Raw genomic sequence first — 21,938 nt, 5'->3', positions numbered from 1 at the left:
CGTAGAATGTGATCAAGGCGTCGACTTTGTAACCGTATGTTTATATTTGTCTTGGGTAGACATTTGTCGGTTGTAATAAACAGTTTATCACTAAGAATATATAAAGAATGGTTTTATTCGACTGGATTTTCTTGTGATTTTAACACAGACAACAGAGGTAAGTGCAAGTTTAACATTTAGGCAAAAAACATGTCAATAAAAGTTACAGAAATCTGGTTTCTTAGTCTATAACTAAGAAGACTGCAACCCTTGGTTGATGGGACAACTAACAGTGCTTGTTTGACCCGGAAGTGCTTGTTCAGCTGGCAGCCATGGTGATGACCTCTGATCGGTGACTACCTACCGGGTGACATATTACTCCGCTCCGCACAATCAAGTCCCAACACATATTATGCCGTTCATTCTACAATTCTCGCTAATATAGAAGAGAAATCAATGTTGTGAAGTTTAGTGATACATATTCTATAGTTGTAATGCAAAATAAAGGCACATTTAACCGGATTTGTTTGTCACTAAAGCAGTTGTCAAGAGCCATCGGCGGAAGGGCCTGAGTGCTCCGGTTACTTGACGACTATGTAGCTTTGTATACAGAGTGTTTCTCACATAACGACGAGACAGTCAAAGAGGCAAGGCCTTTGCGCGTTTCTGTGGTGGACGGTAGCGTTTAGGCCCGAAAATTCACCTTCTAATTGCCAGAGATGTTTAAGAATACGTTTCAGAGTGGTTTCTTGTCCATCCTGTACAGCATAGGAAGCAAGCCTTTGCAAATCTGGGACAAAAAGGTAAGGAGGATTTTTTCTTACCACGCTACTCATGGTTCATCACTACCGGCCATGTTTAGCTGTAACTAGTGACGTTGTTTGTAGGATCAGTTTAGCACAAGAAGAAACATTTAAACCTTAGGATGAACCTAAGATGACTTAATATCACGATACAATGCCAAATTCTGCCCTGTTTTTCCATATACGATGTTGATACGAAATATACGATCGGCCGTGTTGCCAACGTTCCATCTGAACTATGACCAGCCAATATTGTTTATACGTATACATAGAAACAACATACACGTACCAACCAGACCGTACAAATCATATTTTTCGCATCAGGATGTTTGTAAAATTATATTTCCGTCGGAAATCCCGGGTAGTTTTGAGTTTCGGAAATGTTGGGTGTGGGAAGGGCGCGGTTACCTAGGAGACGGGTTCAGACGATGATCCTAACTCGAGATCTCATCTGTAATCCTATTGGTGGAAAATCAGCAAATTCTAGCGGATTGTCTCCTTCATCATTTTCCCAAACGTATCTCGCTGCAAAAATATTTTTTGTGTTCTTTTGCTGTTTTTAAAATGTTTTGTATCTTATGTTTAGTGAAATTCACAACAATGCCAATGGCTTCCTGGATTTCTATATCAAAGAATATCAATGTAAAATATGTAGTACAAAAACAATTTCAGATTGGAAGTGCAGTACAAATGCCAATTTAACAGTCTGAATTGCACAATTTTCTTTGTCGTTTAGGTTATCAAATTTTCCCTCAGTTTTGTGTTTTCTTGCTGTGTTTGTTTATTATATCACATCCATCAAGTTTCTGTTGTTTTTGCCTTAGTATCTACAAGGACATTATACACACAGTGTATAATGTCCTTGGTATCTAGATTGTGATCTTACAACAAATCACATGCCATTGTTTAAGGTTTCCAAGATTCACAAGTTTTTTAGTCTTCTGGTACATGCATGTATGTTGTTTTCAGCCAGTTAGATAAAGAATTTTTTCACTGTTTCTACTATTTTAACGGGTTGAACAAAATCCAATGTTAAAGCATGCTGATTGGTTAGAAGACTTCTGCTAAGTTGACAGTGTCGTTAATACATTTGTTGAAATAGTTTTGTCCTTGTTTATGTTTGGACTACATGGGAAAATGCGCTAATTTAACATGTATAAATACTATAATCATTGTGTATGTAAGATTCTATTCTGTTCCACAATGTCAATTTTGCGTGCCATTTCTATCATGACTTTACCGTCTTTCGTATTGGCATAAACAAAACAATTAAACCAATTTGAAACATTAAGTTTTAACTTTGGTTTTGTGTCCAAAAAATGGAAACATGACAGATTCGTTGAAAATAGGATTAAAGTGCACTGCCCTCAGTTGCTATAAATAGCGTTAATCAGCCTTGGAAACCTGATCTGAAATTGGTTTCAAGACCGATCACTTGTCCACTCATAACAATAGTACCTGAAAATATCAAGAGTTCTGTATTGAGTTTTTGTTCCTGTTGCTAATAACAGTCAATATGGTTTGATTTAGCCAATCAACTTTGAATGGGTGCAATTTGCATTCTTACAATGGCAGAAATACTATAATGACAGTTCCCAAATCAGTCCACTACATTTTTTCAGCCCCACACATTTTCTAACAGTGCTCGACAATATGCTGTCTTTAGCAGCCTAGCAACTCAAGTGTAAACATAAGTTTTTTTAGTTTGAAATATACTTTGATGAAATTCTTACCTGTCCATCGCAAACAAAGAGATTTCTATCACTAGTAATGTAATCTGTACATTGTACAAAAGTCACACAGTGTCACACAGAGGCTGTGTCCTTAGAGTTGGTTTGCTGTTCATTTGATTGCTTGACCACTTAGTGATGCATGTCGTTAACTGCCAATAAACCATGAGGTTAAAAACTATGATTTCTCTTCCAAAAACCCAGGTGCGAAATGGCCACATCAAGAGGATCACAGACAACGACATCCAGTCACTTGTACTGGAGATTTGTGGCACAAACGTCAGGTAAGAGCCGTTTCTTACCCTTCACTATGTAAGATTTTCAAACATGTCTCTTTAACAGTCACATTTCTAGAAATCAACGAGTAACTTCCACAATTTTTTGCTATTATAATGAGAAGTTTTTTCTTTGCCTGGATGATCATTGTTGTTGTTTTTTTACCTTACAGCACAACATATATCACGTGCCCGGCAGACCCAAAGAAAACCCTGGGAATCAAATTGCCTTTCCTTGTGATGATCATCAAGAACCTGAAGAAGTACTTCACCTTTGAGGTTCAGGTAGGTTTGGTTTCAAAGACTTCTTAATTCTATGTCAGAATATAATCTAAATATATAGTATAAAGAATACTGTATTGACATGTCAAAATAATGGCAGAGACTTTCCTATAAGGTCTTGTGTTCCTGTGGTAGAAATGCTATTTTAATTCACACATTTTTATACACATTTGTGGAGAAGCATTAAAGAAGTAAAAGTCTGTTTTGGTTGAAGTTTTTTCGGCACTTTGTTCACATGAACCACACAAAGATGCCCAGTATATTTAGCAGCTTATACCAGATATGTTATAACCTTATAGCTGTCCTGATATCGATGGTTCTAACATCTGTTTTTGGTGAACTGACAGGTCCTAGATGACAAGAATGTGCGCAGACGGTTCAGAGCGAGTAACTACCAGAGCACGACCAGAGTCAAGCCCTTCATCTGCACAATGCCCATGAGACTGGACGATGGGTGGAACCAGATCCAAGTGAGTACTGGAAAAATTTTGTTGGGTGGGGTGTGGCACAAAATTTGTTGACTTAAATCATTTAATTATTTATTTCGTCTTGATAACAATTCACCATAGATACTGCATATCAATGACTTCATGGACCATATTAATGTTAATATTTATGTACATGTTAATGAATGTCAATGTACAACAAGAAGAAATTCAGGGGGATAAACCGTATTAAGAACCAAACATGTTTTTCAAACATCGTTATGATTTTGTATTTCTCTTGGAGGTCTTGGATCCTTTTTCATCACAATCACAACAAGTTCTAACCATAACCCTTGTCCAATTCCCACAGTTCAACCTGTCAGACTTCACGAGGAGGGCCTACGGGACCAACTACATCGAGACGCTGCGTGTCCAGATCCACGCCAACTGCCGCATCCGCCGGGTCTATTTCTCCGACAGGTTGTACTCAGAAGACGAGCTGCCAGCAGAATTCAAACTCTACCTACCTGTGCAGAACAAAGCAAAGGTAAGATTGGATCGGATTTTAGAAAAAAACTCACTGTCTCTCATTTTTTACCAACTGAATCCTTTATATTTGTTGTTTTAGTCCTTGATCATGACAATGTTGTACTTATTCAGTGATTTTTCTTCTGTTCCAGGTTTGAAGAACCTCTGTCAAACCAGTGCAGTCACCAAATCCTATTTTGCTGTAAAAAAAAGACCAAACAACATAAGTTATGTTTCCATATCTTCCTGGTGCCTACCAAACGTGACTCATTTTGTCAGGAAGACTTTACCAAAAACATCAGTTGCACTGTATCTAGTTCTCGGTTCAACATAGTCCTGCAATGTAGTTTAAAATTAGGTGTAACCTACCAGAGAAATATGTTTAGTGTCGACTCTTTCTACAGACAGTAGCTGTAGCATCGGTAGAAAATTCTAGGAACTGTTCTGGAAATGACAGCAACAACCCATTTTTGTGAATTTCTCATAACTCTTGTTTCTGAATGTAAAAAGAAAAAAGTAAGCATATTTGTTGTCCCCGTGTAGAGGGGACCGTTCATTAATAATCAGGGTTAAGTATGTTGGGAGGAAGCGGACTGGATGTATGTTTAACTATGTCAGAGTTTAGGGCACGTTCCCCACTTTGTAATAACAGATTTGTTAAGAACACCTCACTTAAGCATTAAGTGGCCAAGAGACACTGTCTTGTACATCTGACCATCAGGACAGAACGAAATGAACGAGCCATGTCAATTTTTCTTCCATCGTTGTAAATACTGGAAGCTGTATTAGTTGCCCCTGTATGTAACCATGGTGATGACTAGGTTGATATAAAGTTGTAGTGTTCTGTGATCAACCATGTATAGAACAACCTTCATGAGGGTTACATGTAGCTTTTACATATTTCAAACTGTTACATATTGCAATAAAAATTACATTTTGCCTGTTTAATCCTTCCGTGCACGTTTGGTTACTGTTGCGAGAAAGTTGGTGAATCTCTTAACGCTTCACAAGTTTAAACTCATCAACTGGATTATTTGGCTGGATTTCATTATTGTAAGCTGCTCGACAATCGAACTTGTCCTTTGTGTTCCCGACATTTACCCACCTACCAAATTTACAGACTCTCAACTTAAAATGCTGTCCACATAAATACATGCAAATGGCAAACTACAAGTGCCCAAAGCATGAGAGACAAGTGTAAACAAAAAGTTCTCAAGAGTTACCATTACTGTTGATATGAACAATGATTCTCACGAAAGAAAAGCAAATTCAATCAAGAGGGAAAGGACTGTTAGCCATTCTTCCCTATACTAGACATAATACATGTACATTGTATACCTGCAGATTAAGGCTGAAAAAGATCAATTACAAGATTATATGCGACACAAGGGTAATTCAGAAAACTGTTCATCCAGAAGGGAGGAGGCAAAAGGCAGGTGACAGGGCAAAACATTCTTTTCACTGACCATGCCCATATTTGGTCATGAAGTGAATTCTGATTGGTCAGGAAGATGACTAAGGTTTGTGGGAAATGACTAATATGCAAAGGTTGGAAAAACATGTAATACTATCTTATCAAGTTAGACCAAATGTATTTGGGTATAGCAGAGTCATAGTCACCACCAGAGTCCTTGGCAGGCTGAGTAAATAATTGAAATTGGCCTAAAAAGTGGTATATAGCTGGCCAGGGGAGTTGCTTATTTGGCTGGATAACTTTCTTGGCCAATTATATGTCCTTTTTAGGCTGATTTTGACTATTCAGCCTGCTAAGGAGTCTGGTGGAGACTATGTAGAGTCACAAGAAAGCTACAGGAAGAGAGAATGACACATGCACATTCAGTATATATGAAAGGGTATCTCTGACCCACAAATTTAGTCATATTTATGACTTTAATAAAAAGTATGTTATTGTAGTCTCTGTTGTAGGAAATCTAGCAAGTTTCTCCACTTGGCAAAGCACATGGAAGTTAAGCAGTCAGATGTTACCTGGTGTAAAGGATTTTAGGGGGCTGCTTGAATGTTTGGGGCTATTATGGCACATAAAACAGGCAGTTGCTAAGTTGTAATAGGACACAAACTTAAACACTAATCTACTTCTAAATCTATCATACTGATTGATCACCCAGCCATTAATTAATTTATGGGATCATGAATCTAAACATGAAGGACATATGATGCACACTGTCAAAGCATAGCCTCCATAGCATGCCAACAACTATTTTTTTTTTGTGGGTCTTCATATGGTCTTTGGGAGCTTATATGTGCTATTTTCTGATTGCATATAGACAACATAGCCGGCCCGGTTGAATTACCCCCATTTTTTTAACCGGGCTAATCAGAAAACAGCCGAAGACCACCAAACCCCCAGTTCTATAAGCCTGCTACGGAGGCTAGTCAAAGCATTTGCACAGGTCTTCGCTGAATTAGCCTGGTTACCAAACCTATTACATGTATAGCTCCTGAGTCCTATTTGCGGGCCGGGAAGAATGTAGGACTCAGGAGCTATAATAGGTGTGGTAACCAGGCTATGCTGAATGACCTCCAACTTTCTTAGTTTGCTTTCATTGGGGGGAAACGACAACACTGTACTACTACTAGCCATTGATACTTCCAATTTTGACTCACATGCATGGGTGATAAGTTACTAGCCTGGGTGCCAATAGTTTCCAATGTTGCTGGCTACCATGGTAGGGAGCCGGTGGAAACTACGGAGGCTGGCACCCAGGCTAGTAAGTTACATGCAGATTGAGCATACTGTTAAACAGTGTCAAGTGGTTCACCAAATTGTAGCCAGTTGGCATTCTGGTGTCTTCAACTACTATTGTCATAAAATTGCCAAGTGCTCGACTAGGAACCCCAAATCAACACTTATAAGGCTGGACCAGTTTTAATGACTGTGCTATAAATTTGGTGTTCTCTGTCCCACCACGTCAACAGACTTGGTTTCTAGGGAACAGAAACTTACGAGTGTTGATAGTGATTTACAGTTGTATTACCCTCAGGCTGGTAGGTGTTACCAAGAAGGGCTAGGGTTTGTTGTACTTGTAGTAGTAGTATCCACATCTTTGATTATATACTGCTATGGGGGTCCCTAACACAGGGGTGGGCAGCAGTTGGCTAGTCTTCACACCACACCACACCTCCAAGCAACTCTGTCCAGCATGTGCACACCGGCATGGCCGCACTCTCTAATCAAGTCTAATGTCCTTCTTGACACACTCCATCCAGGATTTACTTGGTCTACCCCGACCTCTGTTGCCTGGCAGCTGTAGTCTTGTATTGACACAAACTCAGACACTTCTAGCACCTTTGATTCTATTGCTAAAAATTCTTCTCTTTTGAATTCTCCAGCTTGTACCTGTACCTATACATGTAAGTACCGGTACAGTGTGCTGGTACATAGCACCATTACGGGTAATACAGTAAGATGACACCCAGGCAACAGTAAGGACCACAAGAGAAGAAGTTGACACCATAACCTTTACTGTAACTTTATTTTATGTAGGTACAATAGAGTGTGGTCACCTATTCTAGCCTCTTTAACAATACAACGTCAGGACCCTCGAGGCTCGACACAAACTACATTTCATTTCTCCAAACAAAATCATGACGTTAGTCGTAGCACATGTAAATAGGAACCACTTCATATGTCCTTTTTTTTAAAACACACATATAAACAATCAAACAAACAACAACTACCTACTGTCTTTCTAGAAAAGAAAACTTTGCAATTATTTTCGGGCTTACACATGACATCTCACCCGAAGGGGAGTCTACACAATATGAGCATACTTCCCTTTTCCCCCCTCAATATACAGGATGAAATGTGCAATGCTTCTACTATTATAACACATATTGATATATTGATGTTCCAGTCATTATACAAAGTGGTCTAAATGTTTGCATCATCTATCGTCACTTCCCTTTTACACATGCTTTAATTATAGTATTCCAATAATAAATTCTGGACATTCGCTACAGCTGGCAAAATAGCAATCCATAGCTACATGTACAAACTTCTCTGTACAGGGTCGAGCTTTAGGTAGGAGTACTTCGTCTCTTAAGATGGTGACTTGAAGAAAACACACATTCCTAAGAGTGACAGTGAGAGTTGTTGCAGCCTATGTGGGAGAATATACAGTATATATCAGAGCCCTATAGTACAGATCAACAGGATTTCAGCTGAATCATAGTAGGGGAAGGGGGGGGGCATTTCTGTACAAGACCTGGCCTGAATGAATGAAAGGATGGACCACAAGTTCTTTGAACACAACCAGAGAGTTCATAACTAACCAACATTTCAGTGACTGTCAGTCACATTCCTTGGGGTACTATCAACTAGTTCTACTTTGCACTGCAGCTAGGTGTTGCAGGGATGAGGTGGTATAAACTCTGTCATGTTTGGGACTGCATTCTTCACACTCTAGCAGCAACGCCTAGCTGAAGTGTCAAGCACAACCAGTCAGCCCCGAGGAAGGTGACAGACAGTCACTGAAACGTGGGCTAGGCATAAACACACGGTTGTGTAAAAAGCACTTTCTCATCCAGCTTTTTACCAACCTGATGAAAGTATTTACGGAGGGAGGGATAGGATACAGGAGTTTTCTTTTACACAACCAAATTTTCTCAGCTATTGGTACTGACGTTTCAGTGTCTGTCAGACACCTTCCTCAGAGCTTCTGACTGGAGTTCTGCGTCTGGAAGTCGACCCCAGTGATGAACCATGACGAGGGGAGTTACAAACTCAGCCATGTTTGGGATTGTGTTCTTGCCGCAAAGCTCTTAGGAAGGTATCTGATAGACACCAAAACATCAACCCCAATTTGTGAGAAAATTTGGTTTTGTAAAAGAAAAATCCTGTATCCTATACTTTACCAACCTGACGAAACTATTTACGTAGGGAGGGAGGGTTATATCGTGCACAGGAACGCACACAGGCGGGGGCTAAACCGACCGGGATCGAACGAGGGCTAAGTACAGGAGGGGGAGGGGGGCACGGAGGGGGCAGGCTGGTCACCGCAAGTAGTCCTCGATGTTAGCAAACGCGCAGGAGCCGATCCCGACTTTGGACATCAGCTTCAGGCATTCCGTGGCGTGGCCCACCGCCTTCTCCAGCGGCGGCTGCCTGGGCAAGCCGTGAGATTCTGCAGGGGGGAGAAGGAAAGACGTGTGACCAGTGTTTTTGGTATATGAATCAACAGACTCTATTCATGCATTGAGCGAGTTCTGCTGCAGTACCATAACAAACCACCAGAGGGTCCAAAATCTAATCATTTTGAGGTCCCAAGTTTGATGACAAGGTCCCAAGTTTGATGCTAAACCACATAATACCATACATGCACACACGCACACGCACACACACACACACACACACATGCATGAACACACACACACACACACACACACACAAACACACACACACAAACAAATGCTACCAAAAACATATCCTTCTTGGCCAAGGTAAAAAATGAGTACAGCAGTGTTGGACTGACCTAGAATAGCACTATTGAGTGCAGCACAGATGGGCTCCCTCTGTACTGTGTCCAACTGATAACCTACAGGACTGTTCCAGGGGTCTGCATAGGCCAGGAGACTGAAGGCATCCTGGGGGGAACAGAGTGATTACATAGGATTGTGTTGTCATTAAAAGGTATGGCTTCAATCTATTATCCAATTCAGTACTCTAAATTGTATAGTACATTATTCTTATTTGATAGTCCTATGGCATGAAAATGACATCTTAAAAACTCTAGTCTATATACCTGATTTTTTGTTGCGGTATTTCTATGTTCGCAGTTTTAGTGATCACTTCTGTTCTGTACCGCTTATTGTTAACAAATAATTCACCAACTTTCTTTTTTCTGCACCTGCTCCCACCATAAACATACAGTTCCGTGCACACCGCTATTTTTCTCAGACAGTGAACTTTTCCTACCATGAACATAAAGCGATTTACATGCTACCGTGAAAATCAAGTGAATCACAGTACTCTAACCTGTAGAACCTTCTTGTTGGCCTCGTTCTTGCCGTACTGCCTCCTGAGCTGGACACTCATGCCCTGTAACTCCCTCCCGAACTGCAGCATCTTCTCTATAGCAGCCTGGCTGCCTCCGCACAGCTGTCTCCTCTGGCTCTGCACATCCTTATCTGTGTCTGTGACATGATGGAAAAAAAATTTAGGCTGGCGAGAACCCTGGAAGACCCCGGCCCCAAACTAGTGTGCCCCAGCGATTAAAAAAAATTCCAGCCAAAAATAAAAATGCTGCTAAACCACAGGAATTTAAAGCTGGTATTGTGAATTTGTAGCGACTTTTATGACAAGATGGCACAAGCTGGCCTTTTGTGGAATTTATGTACTGTACTAAGTTCTTGAGTCATGGACCTTTGGTAGCCTGGGTGCCATCCTCTATAGTTACCTCAGGCTCCCTACTGTCGCTGGCTACCATGTACTACGGAGGATGGCACCCAAGCCTTGGAGGACGTGATGTTTTTTTTAATGAGAATTAATAGAAATTAAATCAGTGTAGCCTTACCAAAGTCGTCTGTCTCCATGAGGTCCTCCCTGTGCTGGTTGTGGGAGCAGCCGTTCATGTAGGAGGTGGACGCTCCGTCGTTCACTCGGCTGGACACACCGTTACACACCATCTGACTGTTACTGTACTCCTCTACCTCCATCTCTACATCCACCTGTGTTAATCAATCAATCAACCAATCAATCAATTCCGTCGTTCACTGGGCTGGACACACCGTTACACACCATCTGACTGCTGTACTCCTCAACCTCCATCTCTACATCTACCTGGGCAGAACAGCAGTCAGCCAATAAAATCGATCAATCAATCAATAAATTAATCAATCAATCAATCAATCCTTAACCTCCATCTCTACATCCACCTGTGTCAGTCAATCAATCGCTTGATCAATCAATCAATTCTTAGGAGATGTTTAAGTAAGTTGTGGTCCACTGTTCATAGTGCTTGTCAAAGGTACAATGAACCTGTAAATATTGTACATAGTATCTGTCTTCTCTGTCCCACCAAGTGGGAGATTAGCTCTTCAGTGAGCTAAAACTGGATTGAGATCTCTTGCCTTTCCTCTCTCTACAAGCTGTGAGACAACAGCAACAGACATCCAGCCTACCTGATTGGATGAGAATCCGTTGGTGACAGAGTTGACTGCATTCATCTCAGCTACACTAACGTGGTCCTGGTTAGCAGAGGTACTGGGGTTGGACTTGGTGTTGATGAGTTCACCGGGGTTAGGACTCTTGTTCCCTGGGTACAACAACAGAAACGCTGGGTGTTAGATGTTCCGGGCTCAAAATACTAGGAGCCTATGCAATCTTAGTGAAGGTCAAAGGGGGGGCTGTGCAGGTATTTATGATGTCTACCTGCACCTGACCAGCACTGGTCTATGAATAAAAATATAAAAGGTTTCAATCATTATGCAAATGGTTTTGATTCAGTAGGAACATCACATATACACATCCACCATCACATATAAAAGACGAAACATTAAATCAGAGCCTTGTATTGTCTCCTATCTTCATACTTATCTGCGATCCACATTCTGGCATGGTAACAGACCTTTACCCATTTTCAGCATGTTAAGCACTGTCAAAGGGCAAAAAAAATGTTTTTTTTTCCAAAATCAGGCGAAAATTGATGCGTGCGCTGATATCATCCATAAAAATTACCTGCTGTGGCCTTAGCAAGAGATTGCGTAACATGGGCTAGTAAGCAAATGGCTTACAAACACTGATCCTACCTGCAACATATGTCCGCTCAATCTTGCCGTTGGCCCTCTGTGTGTCCATCCTGTGGTGGCTGGGGCTGAGGCTAGGAGACGACCTGTACTCCGACCCCGTGGAACTCCCGCTACTGTTCCGCGACTTGGGACTTCTCGCACTGAGTCCCCGAACTTCACTGTCCGTTCCATTAACCATTTCAACAAACTGGCGGCACTTGAGCACAAAAAGGAGGTTGGGGTTGCGTTCTAGCAGTCCTGGGTACAGGCTCTGTGTGGTGTCTATGGCCTCTCCCATCCGCCCGGCTAAAACCAACTTCTGTATTCCTGGGGGTAAAAAAAAGATACAGAAAACTGTGTTGTTGATAAAGAATTGAGTATACATCTACAATGAACTTAAACTTGGACTTTAGACATTATTCCTGTAATTCAAGAACTGAACCATCCTGTTTTGTTTTGTGCAGCAAAGTCATAATCTTGTGAGACTGACTGACAGTAGTAGTATACATCTACATTAAGTATACTGCCACACCAATTTGATTTCTTGATTCTTGGATTTCTGCAGGAAGAAATAATAGTTTCTCAATTTCTGAGGGAGAAGGTACAGAAGCCTTGTATGCAGATGTAGATAAAGTAATAAGTATTCATCTACAAGAAAAAATCTGTTTGGTAATATATTCCTGCCAGGAATGCAAGGAATCAAACCCTTGTCCTCTTGATCTCTTAGGCACTCAGCCATTCAACACCACATTTGTGTATAATATCATTCAAATAAAGTAACAAACTCATCACCAAAGGCAAATGTAGTACAAAGGCATGAGCTTGTGTTCACCGACGATGCAACACTGAACAAAATCTGACAGAGTTCACTCACTTTGTCTGTTCTTCATGGAAGTCAGTTCCTCTGTAAAGGACTGCCCTGTACTCTTGGCGAAAGCTTCTGCAGTTGAACAATATCCATGGTGCACCAAGTATGTGGACACCATCCTGAACACAAAGTTGTAATATGTAAATATTGTTAAATCTGTCATATTAAATAGATCCTGGCATCCAATAATACTGAATCTACTTTGTATCCAATACCGTGCTATGTCGGTGAAGGTTAGACATCCAGGTAATAAGATATGCCAAAAAATCACAAGCAACTGGATATGATATGTCACTGACAAAAGGTAGTGGATGCTACCTGAAACGTCTGACCGTTTCCAAAATCATATCCACTTGCTTGAGTAACTGTTTTTTTGAATACCATGCTATGTTCAAGCTATAGTCAATAGCCAGGGTATTCGCGATCGAATACTGCCAGATTTCAATCCCACCTTTGCAAGGTTTTCTGCCACTCCCCTTTGTGATCTGGGACTGGGAAGCTCTCTATCGTGACTCTAGTCTTCTGGTGCCACTCTCTCATGTAGTCTTCTATGTCGTACACAAAGGGCTGCTGACCAAAATTTGCATCCACGATTTCTCCTGGAGTCTGGAGCCCAACTGTTGGGTACAGATTGTGCTGGGTGGAGGAAATGGAAGAGAACAGGGACATATTAGACATTTCTAACTCCATACTGACTCCATCTTTTACAAACAGGTCTCAAATACAGAATGTCAGTGTACATGTAGCTAAACAAGATGACAGTCACATATAAATTCATTTTGTGATAACAACTTGCAATTCTTCAGTGAAGATTCAAGTATTCAGTGAAGATTAGTTTTAAATATGTCAACAACTTGGAAATGAAGAAATATACTTACAGGCAAGTCTGTAAAGGCAATACCTGCAAAATAAAACACAGAAACAACAACATTAACAACCATGTTTTTTTTAATCAGTATAGGAGACGAAACAGGTCATTGACTTGACAATAATGTCCTTGAAAAGTTGAAGGAATAAGATCATACACAATGAGTTCATACACAAGAATGCCCTCAAGAAAGCTAAGTTGTCTTGTTGTTGTTCGCACCTACTACAGTACTATATAAACAACAGTACAACTTGTCATTGAAAAGGTGTGGCATCAATTACAGGGTTCGAAATACTTTTTTTCAGGTACGTGCAAAATTGCACATTGGCAAAATTTTTAGGTGCAATTTGAAAAATTTATGTGCAAAATTATATTTAGCCTTGCATCTTTAGGTTTGGAACTGTTTTACTGTGTATCAACCTTCTTAGCCTGCCACTGCATATAGAAGTTTTAGTATACATTAAAAAGAAGGGACCAAACAAAACATGAACAATGCAAGTATCATCTGTGTTTATAAAAAAAAGAACACAAAAAAAATTTGTCGGCATTAGCTTCAAAGGACGCCGCTAGTGACCCCCGGCCCTCTCACTCGTCATAAAAAAAAAATTACCAACAGTATGCGAGCAATAAATTTCATTTATTTTGCATATTTGTTTACCTTGAATATCGTGCACGATATAAGGAAAAAAATACTGCTTAGAAAAAAATAACGTCCGGTTAATTTTTGCTTCTTGGCGCTCCCCTCCCCCTCCTCTGGGGGCGCATCGTCAACATCGGCCGCGGGATCCTCGGAGACGGTGGACCCGGTGGCATCTCCCGATCCACCGCCCCCGGCTGCACCAGCCTCTGATGCCGGCTGGGCCCGTGAAAAGAACTTGAAAATCGACCCCTTCTTCATGGGCCCTTCTTCATGCTTTACAAATTTCCTGGGTAGCACTGAATGCTGGGAAATCCGAAAACTCTGTTTTTCACCGAATTTTACCGAAAATTGGACGAAAAAGCCGAAATTACTCTGCCGAAGGACTTCGTACCACATCGGGCAACAAGTTTCGCGGGTCTCACCATATTTGGTAAATCAGCTACGTAGGCCTTCGCGTCTTGCCATATTAGGTAAATCATTACGTAATGCCTTCGCGTCTTCACCTGGGGACGAGAGCAGCTTGTTCCCAGGATGTTCAGTAAAGAAAACAATATGGCTGCCATGCGCCCAGCGCGATGCCGACACAGCAAGAAACTTCGGAGATACGCAGTGCAAACATGATATATCGGTATTGTCCAGGTGCAAAATTGCACATTCAAAATATTTTTAGGTGCAAATCTTGAAAATTACGTGCAATTTGCACATTGCACCTTTGTATTTCGAACTCTGAATTAGCATAGTGTTTAGGGTTATTGACTCAAGAGGTTCAGGGTTTCGAAACCTGAGAAGACATCCCTATAGCTAGGACCTCATTTTCACTGGAAGTGAGTGAAAAAAATAATTGTTAAGTGCCTTTCCAAGGACACAATATTGTGGCCTACCAAGGATTTGAACTCAGTTTCAAGTGAACAACCCTAACCATAGGATCAACTTGCTACCTTAGTCCTAGATGAGACAGGGAAAGAGAAAATGCGACAGTAGCTGACCTAAGTTGTGCCCATTCTTGGTGTAGAAGCAGGTGTTGTCGATGAGGTTGACACAGCAGCCCACCACGTCGCCTGTGGTGAAGGTGGGACCGTACGGCTGTCCCGTCCCAGAGGAACAGAACGAGTGCCCGTCATCACCATGGTAACCGTAGGAGTGCTTGTCCCAGCCTGAGAAGAGAAGAGATGATACCATGTCAAATCACCATTCCAAGGTCTTGATATAACATACTCCTGTACAAATGTACGTTTGGGATCACATTGTAGATACAGTTCCCTGTAACCATGCATATGTGTAGATATGTAACTATTGTACGTGACGTCACGGAAGCGGTGGATTGCTCATTCCTTGACAAAGACTAAAGAAATTACAGTTGAAACCTTCGAGACAAAGTTATGTCCAACTCAGCAATGAGGAATTACCTGGTAACCTGTTCATGTTGACCCCCTGTGCAGAAAGTCCAATTCCCATGTACCTGGCGAAAGAAATGGAAACAACAGTCAGAGACGGCAGACTTGACTCCTTAAAACATACTGCTATGTCAACTATCCAGGTTCCTTTGTGGTCCTATAATGTTTCACTTGCGAGTCTAGACACCAGCAATAGCTGCCTGTGTCCCACATATGTTGTCTTCCTACAATTCCAATAGAATCAAATCATACTAAGATTTTCGTCTTCAAGTTCAACTACAGATTGTTCAGAACCTGAATTTTCTAACAGATGTTGGTGTGCTATACATTACTTGCAGATTGAGAGTGATAACAGTCAAGACTTACCCGTCGCGACCCTTACTGACGATCTTGACCTCGAAGTAGTAGATCCCACATGAGGAGGGGATGGGGTGTGTGGCTCGTACAGATGCTGCATCTTTGTGGTTTTTACCGATCCCTGCACGAAACACATGGAAAAAAGACCATGGCATGTCTAGAACAGAAGATAGAGAAAACAGAAGTTCAGCTGCAGTACCAGGGAAAGCTGCTAGGAAAACCGATCCCGGTCATCATTGTTTCAAAATCCACCTACAGTACCAAATATCTTCCCAATACATATACACGAACACCGATAGCCAAGCATCATTTACAGATTTAGTTTTCCTTTCCTTGGTATAATTCAATTATCAATATACCTGTCACTGAATGAATGGGCAATGTTGTAGTATGCACATTGTATATTATTACAGTTAAACACAGAAACACCCACCCTCCCCCCACACAGAGACAAGTCGATTACTAGTAGTACATTTCTACTTTTCTAACATGTATGTTTTACCTGAGGTACTGAAGTTAAATAATTTATTGTCTCTCTGCTTTAGAAGGAAAGGAACAACATTTCTTGGATACATCACATTCCATCCACTCCATACGGTCAGCCATCTTGAAAGAAGTTCTGAGAAGTAACACCATATATGGTGTGCTTGACCAGCCGTGATGTCACACAAATTTGGTCTGATTGGTGGCAGGAATCTTTATAATCTGATCACTGTGCCTTGCATACAGCAATATGACATGGTACTCTTTAGCCTTCAGCCTGCTAATAAAAATATACCGGTATATCTGTTTGACATTAAATTTGTATTGTTGATGGGGGTTGCAATTGGTATCAGGGAGTGGATTATGAACTTATGATGTACAAATGTACATTCTTGTATTTTTGACAATCTTTAAAAATGTTTGACTTTATTCAAATTCTATTCGAGTTTTTTTATTATATAAAAAGTATCTTAGAAGGAAGCAAATTCATTATGAGTACTTCCTACAAGATTTCCCTTTTCAGAGTCTATACTACATGTACATGTATAGACATGGTACTGATGAGGTTAAGGCCAAAATGTAATCTTCGAATTCCTGGTTCCCCTAGTCCTATTAATGTTTACACTTTACAGTGACTGGATATTAACATCTCTCGTGAATCCATAATAAAACACATTATTGAATGCAACCTCACCTTGCTATTTTGTGTTTTTGTTCAACTGTTGATGTTTCTGCCGATTTCTGTACTTGTTTGATTTGATTTATTAAACTGTATTTGTTTTCATGGGAATATCCACTGTCATTCAGCAAGAACATACACATTATACATACAGGCTTATCAAGAACTAGTAAATATGAGGCATAACAATAATTCAGTAAGTAATGGTGGGAATAATGAAGGCAAAGATGGAAAACCTGCAACATAGAACCTACCATTCTTGACTTCAAAATTCAAAATGATTGTCAGATTTTGAACGTTCAGAATTCACAACTAATTTTGACATTATGTGTTGACTACATGTCATGTGCCATTCATAACACCCTGACATTGATTCCAATTGTTATGGCATACATTACAGCATCTGTTTGAGCAACAAATTGTCACAAGGTCTCAAAACATTCCTGCTTTACTGAAAACAGCTCATGGTAAAATTAGAGTGGTGCAGTTATTTCTGATGTCTAGCTGCACAGGTTCAAGGTAGCATGGGAAGCTATCACTGAGGAAATTTTGCAGTCTGCAACTAATTTTTAGTAGCTACAAGATTTCCAACATCGTGAACTGAAAATCATTTCTTTAGATACATTGTATCCGGTGGAATGATAAATATCCATGGGACGAAACAGTCAGTCCACAGATTAGTGACCCCTTTTGGGCTCTACTATGGTCTTTATTTAGCCTTGTCCATGAAAATGGGTTCTTGTCACGTATATCTGCTTTCAGTTACTGCCTGTAAATTTTGATGGCTCATAACAAAACTTTGGTCAGGATAAGGTCAAATTTTCAAAGAGAAAAAAAAGCTACAGGAAATGCCCAAGGTGATCCCAGGTTAGGATCCCAGGGTGATCCCAGGTTTAGATGTCATATTATAGTGATCTTTGGTATCATCTCTGTTATTTCATGTACAAGTCTCAAATAACTAACCCCTCTGTAAACTGGTTTGTTTATGCCTTTGTGTAACCTTGAATTGGTAGCCCTTTAGTTTAATTGTTCTAGGTGATGTGATATTTACTTGCAAGTTCTGTTGTAAAATCCTGTTAGACAAGAAAGAGATTCCATGTGTGCCCGTGAAATATTACAGCTGACAAAAATGCCACAAGATGGGAATTTGTTTCACGTACAAAAATGTTTGACAAAACCAAGTACCAAAAATAGACAACAATCCTGACACAAGTTTATAGAAATATTTCCATACCCATTTCATTACCAAGGCAACAGAAGTAGACAATTGGTAAATAATCATTCTTGGTATCATATGGTATGTCATTGGAAAAGAAAATCCTAATCTATGTATATATCATCCATAATCATGAGACATTTCTCTTGAAAATTAATCTTTAAAAAAGCAGCCATGATCTTCCCTATGTATTGTCATCCTTCCATGACATTTTTCATACTTGATAATATTCCATATTCATAAGAAATGAATACAAATCTGATAACTTTTGTACCAGTATCCTATAATTTTTTTCCAAAATCTTTAAAATGCTGGCATTCCAATACACTTAGAGTCTTGGATGCTTTCAGGTTAGTTAGGCAAATTTGAGCGGAATTCATACATGCAGGGAACACTGGAAAATCATTTCAAACCATGTGATCCATAACTCGCATTAGACTTTCGAGGAACCGGTAGAAAATACTGGGAATTTGACATTGATAATCATTATAATCATAGTCTGGACTCAGGGTGTTTGAGACACTGCATATGTTGATGTAATTATCTGTACCCAAATATGTTATCCGTGCCCATGATGTGAAGAAACAACTAAAAATTACTAGACGCTGGTATGACTTGCCGTATTTATAACTTAACTGACCTGCTATAATTTTACCCCAATCACCCAAAAATTTCCCGTTCCCATCATTATAAAATTCCACCAAGATACAGACAAGCAAAAGCATCCAGAAGACAGAAGCATCCTTATAATTTTTTTCCAATCTAGTTCGTGGGTCTGCCCTGGAAAAGGGGACAACATATTCCCACATTGACAGAATCTGAGAAATCAGGACAAACCTCAAGTACTGAGGGAAACTGACTACTTCAGGAATTGCATCATACCCCCCGCATACATGTAAACACCACGGAACACTCGATGCGCCACAGTCTGCTAAAAACAACTCAACTTTTATAGCACAAAAATAAAACGGCAACTGAATTACAGAAGGGGTACCGAAACCCTGCGGAATGACTAAAACATCAGACACTCTGTCATACACGTATGTACGTACTAAAATTTTGTGTCGAGACGTAAAAGAAAACGGCACGGACAAGCTCGAAGATTTTTACGAAGGGGAAACAGCAGCTGTGAGTTGCCATGTTTCTTTCTCCGCATCAAAATAATCACTGACGAAGCCAACCTTTATAGTGGACTCTGAGGTTGTTCTGTGACAATCCGATGAAGTTGTACTTGTCTTTGGGGCTCCACGAACGGGGGAGAGGTGTCTCCTTCTCGTTGACCATTGAGTAAATCCTCTTGAGGCGTTCGTCGGCGGTTTCCGAGGCGCTATTGTTTCTCTCCACGGCAGAACTATCTCCACTGTCCGCCATCTTGGCCTTCTGCTGCTGTCTGACTATCCCGGATGTTAACCCGGTCATGACGTCTGTCTCCTCTCGTACCCAGAGTGGTTTAGGTGCAGTCAAGAAAAAAAAAAATTGGGCTAAAATCCCCAGAAAAGTTTACCCATTCAGTAAAAAATGTATATATATGCAAATTTAATAAGTATCGTTCAAAAAATCAATTCATCCACCTATATGGAAAGAAGGGGTATGCTTCCTGTACATTTGTGCCAATGATTCAATGATTGAAAATTATATGGCAACTTGGAAAACAGGACTGATCGAATTTAGAATTGCCTCAAATTAAACTTTGAAGACAATCTAATGCTTTTGCCTTCTTCAAACCTCATTTCTTATAGTGAAGAGGTCAAACAAAATGCTTTAAACAATAATATTGCAGCCATCATCCTAAGTATTGAATGTCACGTCAAAATCATGAGTCTGCACAAGGAGGTTTAAAATCATCTTGTATTAAACTTCTTGGTCTGCATCATATTTTATGGGACGAGAAAATTGGATTAAAAGTGACCATATATGGTGAATACTTTGCCAAAAAAAAGGTTAATAGCCTTGCAACCCAGAGTGGCACTATGTTTGGCCAAGGAGGTATTAAAAAAGGTAAAACTTCCTTGGTTTGGATGATTTCCACCTGTATCCGGCCCTCAAAGTCTGGCAAGAGACTATCATATCATATCCACCTGCCAGATTTCTTTCGAAATTTCATTGGAAATAGTAGAAAGTTGCCAAGTAATAATTAAGTGTCTATCTTTCTTTGGTTGGCTTAATTCCATGGCAGATTTAAAAAAAAAAAACTGTCTAATTTCTACTCTTTTTTTTTTGCCACCAAAGAATAGCCTCTACCAGGCTTCGGAAGGAACTGGAAAGAGTAGAAATTGGCCAAATAGACAGGTGCAGCAAACTGTACTCCTTTACTGGACTAACTACCCTGACATGTTATCTGTCTATTGTATACATATATATTGCCCATTTTCGCTCATTTTAGCAACTTCAGAAGCCTGGTAGAGGCTAACTAAAGCAGACAAAGGGCTCTAAAGGCTGTCCTTTTGAGGCTAACTGAACCCGCCACGCAAAGGCTTGTGGGAAGCGTGGGTCCCCGCACAGGAGGTATGGCTTGGTCTAGAATATGGTAGGACGGCCACGAAAGACGGCCACGCCGCTATTGGTCAATTTCTCAGCAAGCTCCACGCTGCTATTGGTCGGGGTATCAGCTGCTGCAGTGAGCGATAGCTAGCGGTGGGGAGGGCTGCCGGCGTTTATCCACAACTTTTAGGGGCAAAAAAACGTCAACCTTTACGACTATAATCACTCCACTTCGGTGGATAAGCCACAAACAGTCATTTGTGCGGCTCTTAGCTCTGGAAACCTTACAGGTAATGACTGCGTGAGGGACTTGGGTCTAGATTACGTTACCAGTAAAACGCCGTACGCGTACGCGTATACGGGAAATACTTTCCATGGGCCTTTCATAATGTATGCGTGGCCCTTTCATCTGGGGAGCAGGTAAGGCACCGTACAGGTAATATTTGCGTGTCCCTTTCATCTGAGAACCAGGTAAGGAACCGTACAGGTGATATTTGCGTGGCCCTTTCATCTGGGGAGCAGGTAAGGCACCGTACAGGTGATATTTGCGTGGCCCTTTCATCTGGGAACCAGGTAAGGCACCGTACAGGTAATATTTGTGTGGCCCTTTCATCTGGGAGCCAGGTAAGGCACCGTACAGGTACTATTTGCGTGGCCCTTTCATCTGGGGAGCAGGTAAGGCACTGTACTGGTAATATTTGCGTGGCCCTTTCATCTGGGAACCAGGTAAGACACCATACAGGTGATATTGGCGTGGCCCTTTCATCTGGGAACCAGGTAAGGCACCGTACAGGTGATATTGGCGTGGCCCTTTCTTCTGGGGAGCAGGTAAGGCACCGTACAGGTAATATTTGCGTGGCCCTTTCATTTGTGGACCAGGTAAGGCACCGTACAGGTGATATTTGCGTGGTCCCTTTCATCTGGGGACCAGGTAAGGCACCGTACAGGTTATATTGGCGTGGCCCTTTCATCTGGGGACCAGGTAAGGCACAGTACAGGTAATATTTGTGTGGCCCTTTCATCTGGGAACCAGGTAAGGCACCGTACAGGTGATATTGGCATGGCCCTTTTGTCTGGGGACCATATTAGGCACCGTACAGGTAATATTTGTGTGGCCCTTTCATCTGGGGACCAGGTAAGGCACCGTACAGGTAATATTTGCATGGCCCTTTCATCTGGGAACC

At 40.9% G+C, this 21,938-nt stretch overlaps 2 protein-coding genes across 3 annotated transcripts; one reads left to right on the top strand and one right to left on the bottom strand.

The window, feature by feature from the left end:
* Nucleotides 1-568: 568 nt before the first annotated feature.
* LOC109480552 (cilia- and flagella-associated protein 20) lies at nucleotides 569-4,970 on the top strand. The gene is made up of 6 exons (XM_019782777.1): nucleotides 569-782; nucleotides 2,717-2,796; nucleotides 2,961-3,072; nucleotides 3,417-3,539; nucleotides 3,865-4,041; nucleotides 4,175-4,970. Exons 1-6 carry the CDS (start codon nucleotides 699-701, stop codon nucleotides 4,178-4,180), a joined length of 582 nt encoding a protein of 193 aa, XP_019638336.1. The 5' UTR covers nucleotides 569-698; the 3' UTR covers nucleotides 4,181-4,970.
* A 2,518-nt stretch (nucleotides 4,971-7,488) lies between these two features.
* LOC109480547 (ran-binding protein 9-like) lies at nucleotides 7,489-19,714 on the bottom strand. 2 transcript variants are annotated; one of them, XM_019782770.1, is made up of 13 exons: nucleotides 19,455-19,714; nucleotides 15,905-16,016; nucleotides 15,551-15,603; nucleotides 15,131-15,298; nucleotides 13,515-13,537; nucleotides 13,088-13,272; nucleotides 12,643-12,755; nucleotides 11,790-12,095; nucleotides 11,163-11,296; nucleotides 10,556-10,709; nucleotides 10,018-10,175; nucleotides 9,515-9,626; nucleotides 7,489-9,166 (listed from the first exon to the last, which is right to left on the bottom strand). In XM_019782770.1, the coding sequence occupies exons 1-13, from the start codon at nucleotides 19,690-19,692 to the stop codon at nucleotides 9,036-9,038; spliced, it is 1,887 nt and encodes a 628-aa protein (XP_019638329.1). In that variant the 5' UTR covers nucleotides 19,693-19,714; the 3' UTR covers nucleotides 7,489-9,035. The 2 variants fall into 2 exon arrangements, with proteins under 2 accessions (XP_019638329.1, XP_019638328.1); XM_019782769.1 differs by having other exon boundaries at nucleotides 15,905-16,052; nucleotides 19,455-19,679.
* Between the last annotated feature and the right edge of the window lie 2,224 nt (nucleotides 19,715-21,938).

Source organism: Branchiostoma belcheri, unplaced genomic scaffold, assembly GCF_001625305.1.
Source record: "Branchiostoma belcheri isolate BF01 breed outbred unplaced genomic scaffold, Haploidv18h27 scaffold51, whole genome shotgun sequence".
Classification (NCBI taxonomy): Eukaryota; Metazoa; Chordata; class Leptocardii; order Amphioxiformes; family Branchiostomatidae; genus Branchiostoma; species Branchiostoma belcheri.
Note: the sequence above shows the minus strand (reverse complement) of the source record. Positions and strands in the feature narration are given on the sequence as shown.

Coding starts and splice junctions, on each gene's coding strand:
- LOC109480552 (XM_019782777.1), top strand. CDS start 699: ATGTTTAAGAATACGTTTCAGAGTGGTTTCTTGTCCATCCTGTACAGC. Junction 2,797..2,960: donor ATTTGTGGCACAAACGTCAG/GTAAGAGCCGTT, acceptor TTTACCTTACAG/CACAACATATATCACGTGCC. Junction 3,540..3,864: donor ATGGGTGGAACCAGATCCAA/GTGAGTACTGGA, acceptor CAATTCCCACAG/TTCAACCTGTCAGACTTCAC.
- LOC109480547 (XM_019782770.1), bottom strand. CDS start 19,692: ATGACCGGGTTAACATCCGGGATAGTCAGACAGCAGCAGAAGGCCAAG. Junction 15,299..15,550: donor CAACATGAACAGGTTACCAG/GTAATTCCTCAT, acceptor TTCTCTTCTCAG/GCTGGGACAAGCACTCCTAC. Junction 9,627..10,017: donor CCAACAAGAAGGTTCTACAG/GTTAGAGTACTG, acceptor TGTTCCCCCCAG/GATGCCTTCAGTCTCCTGGC.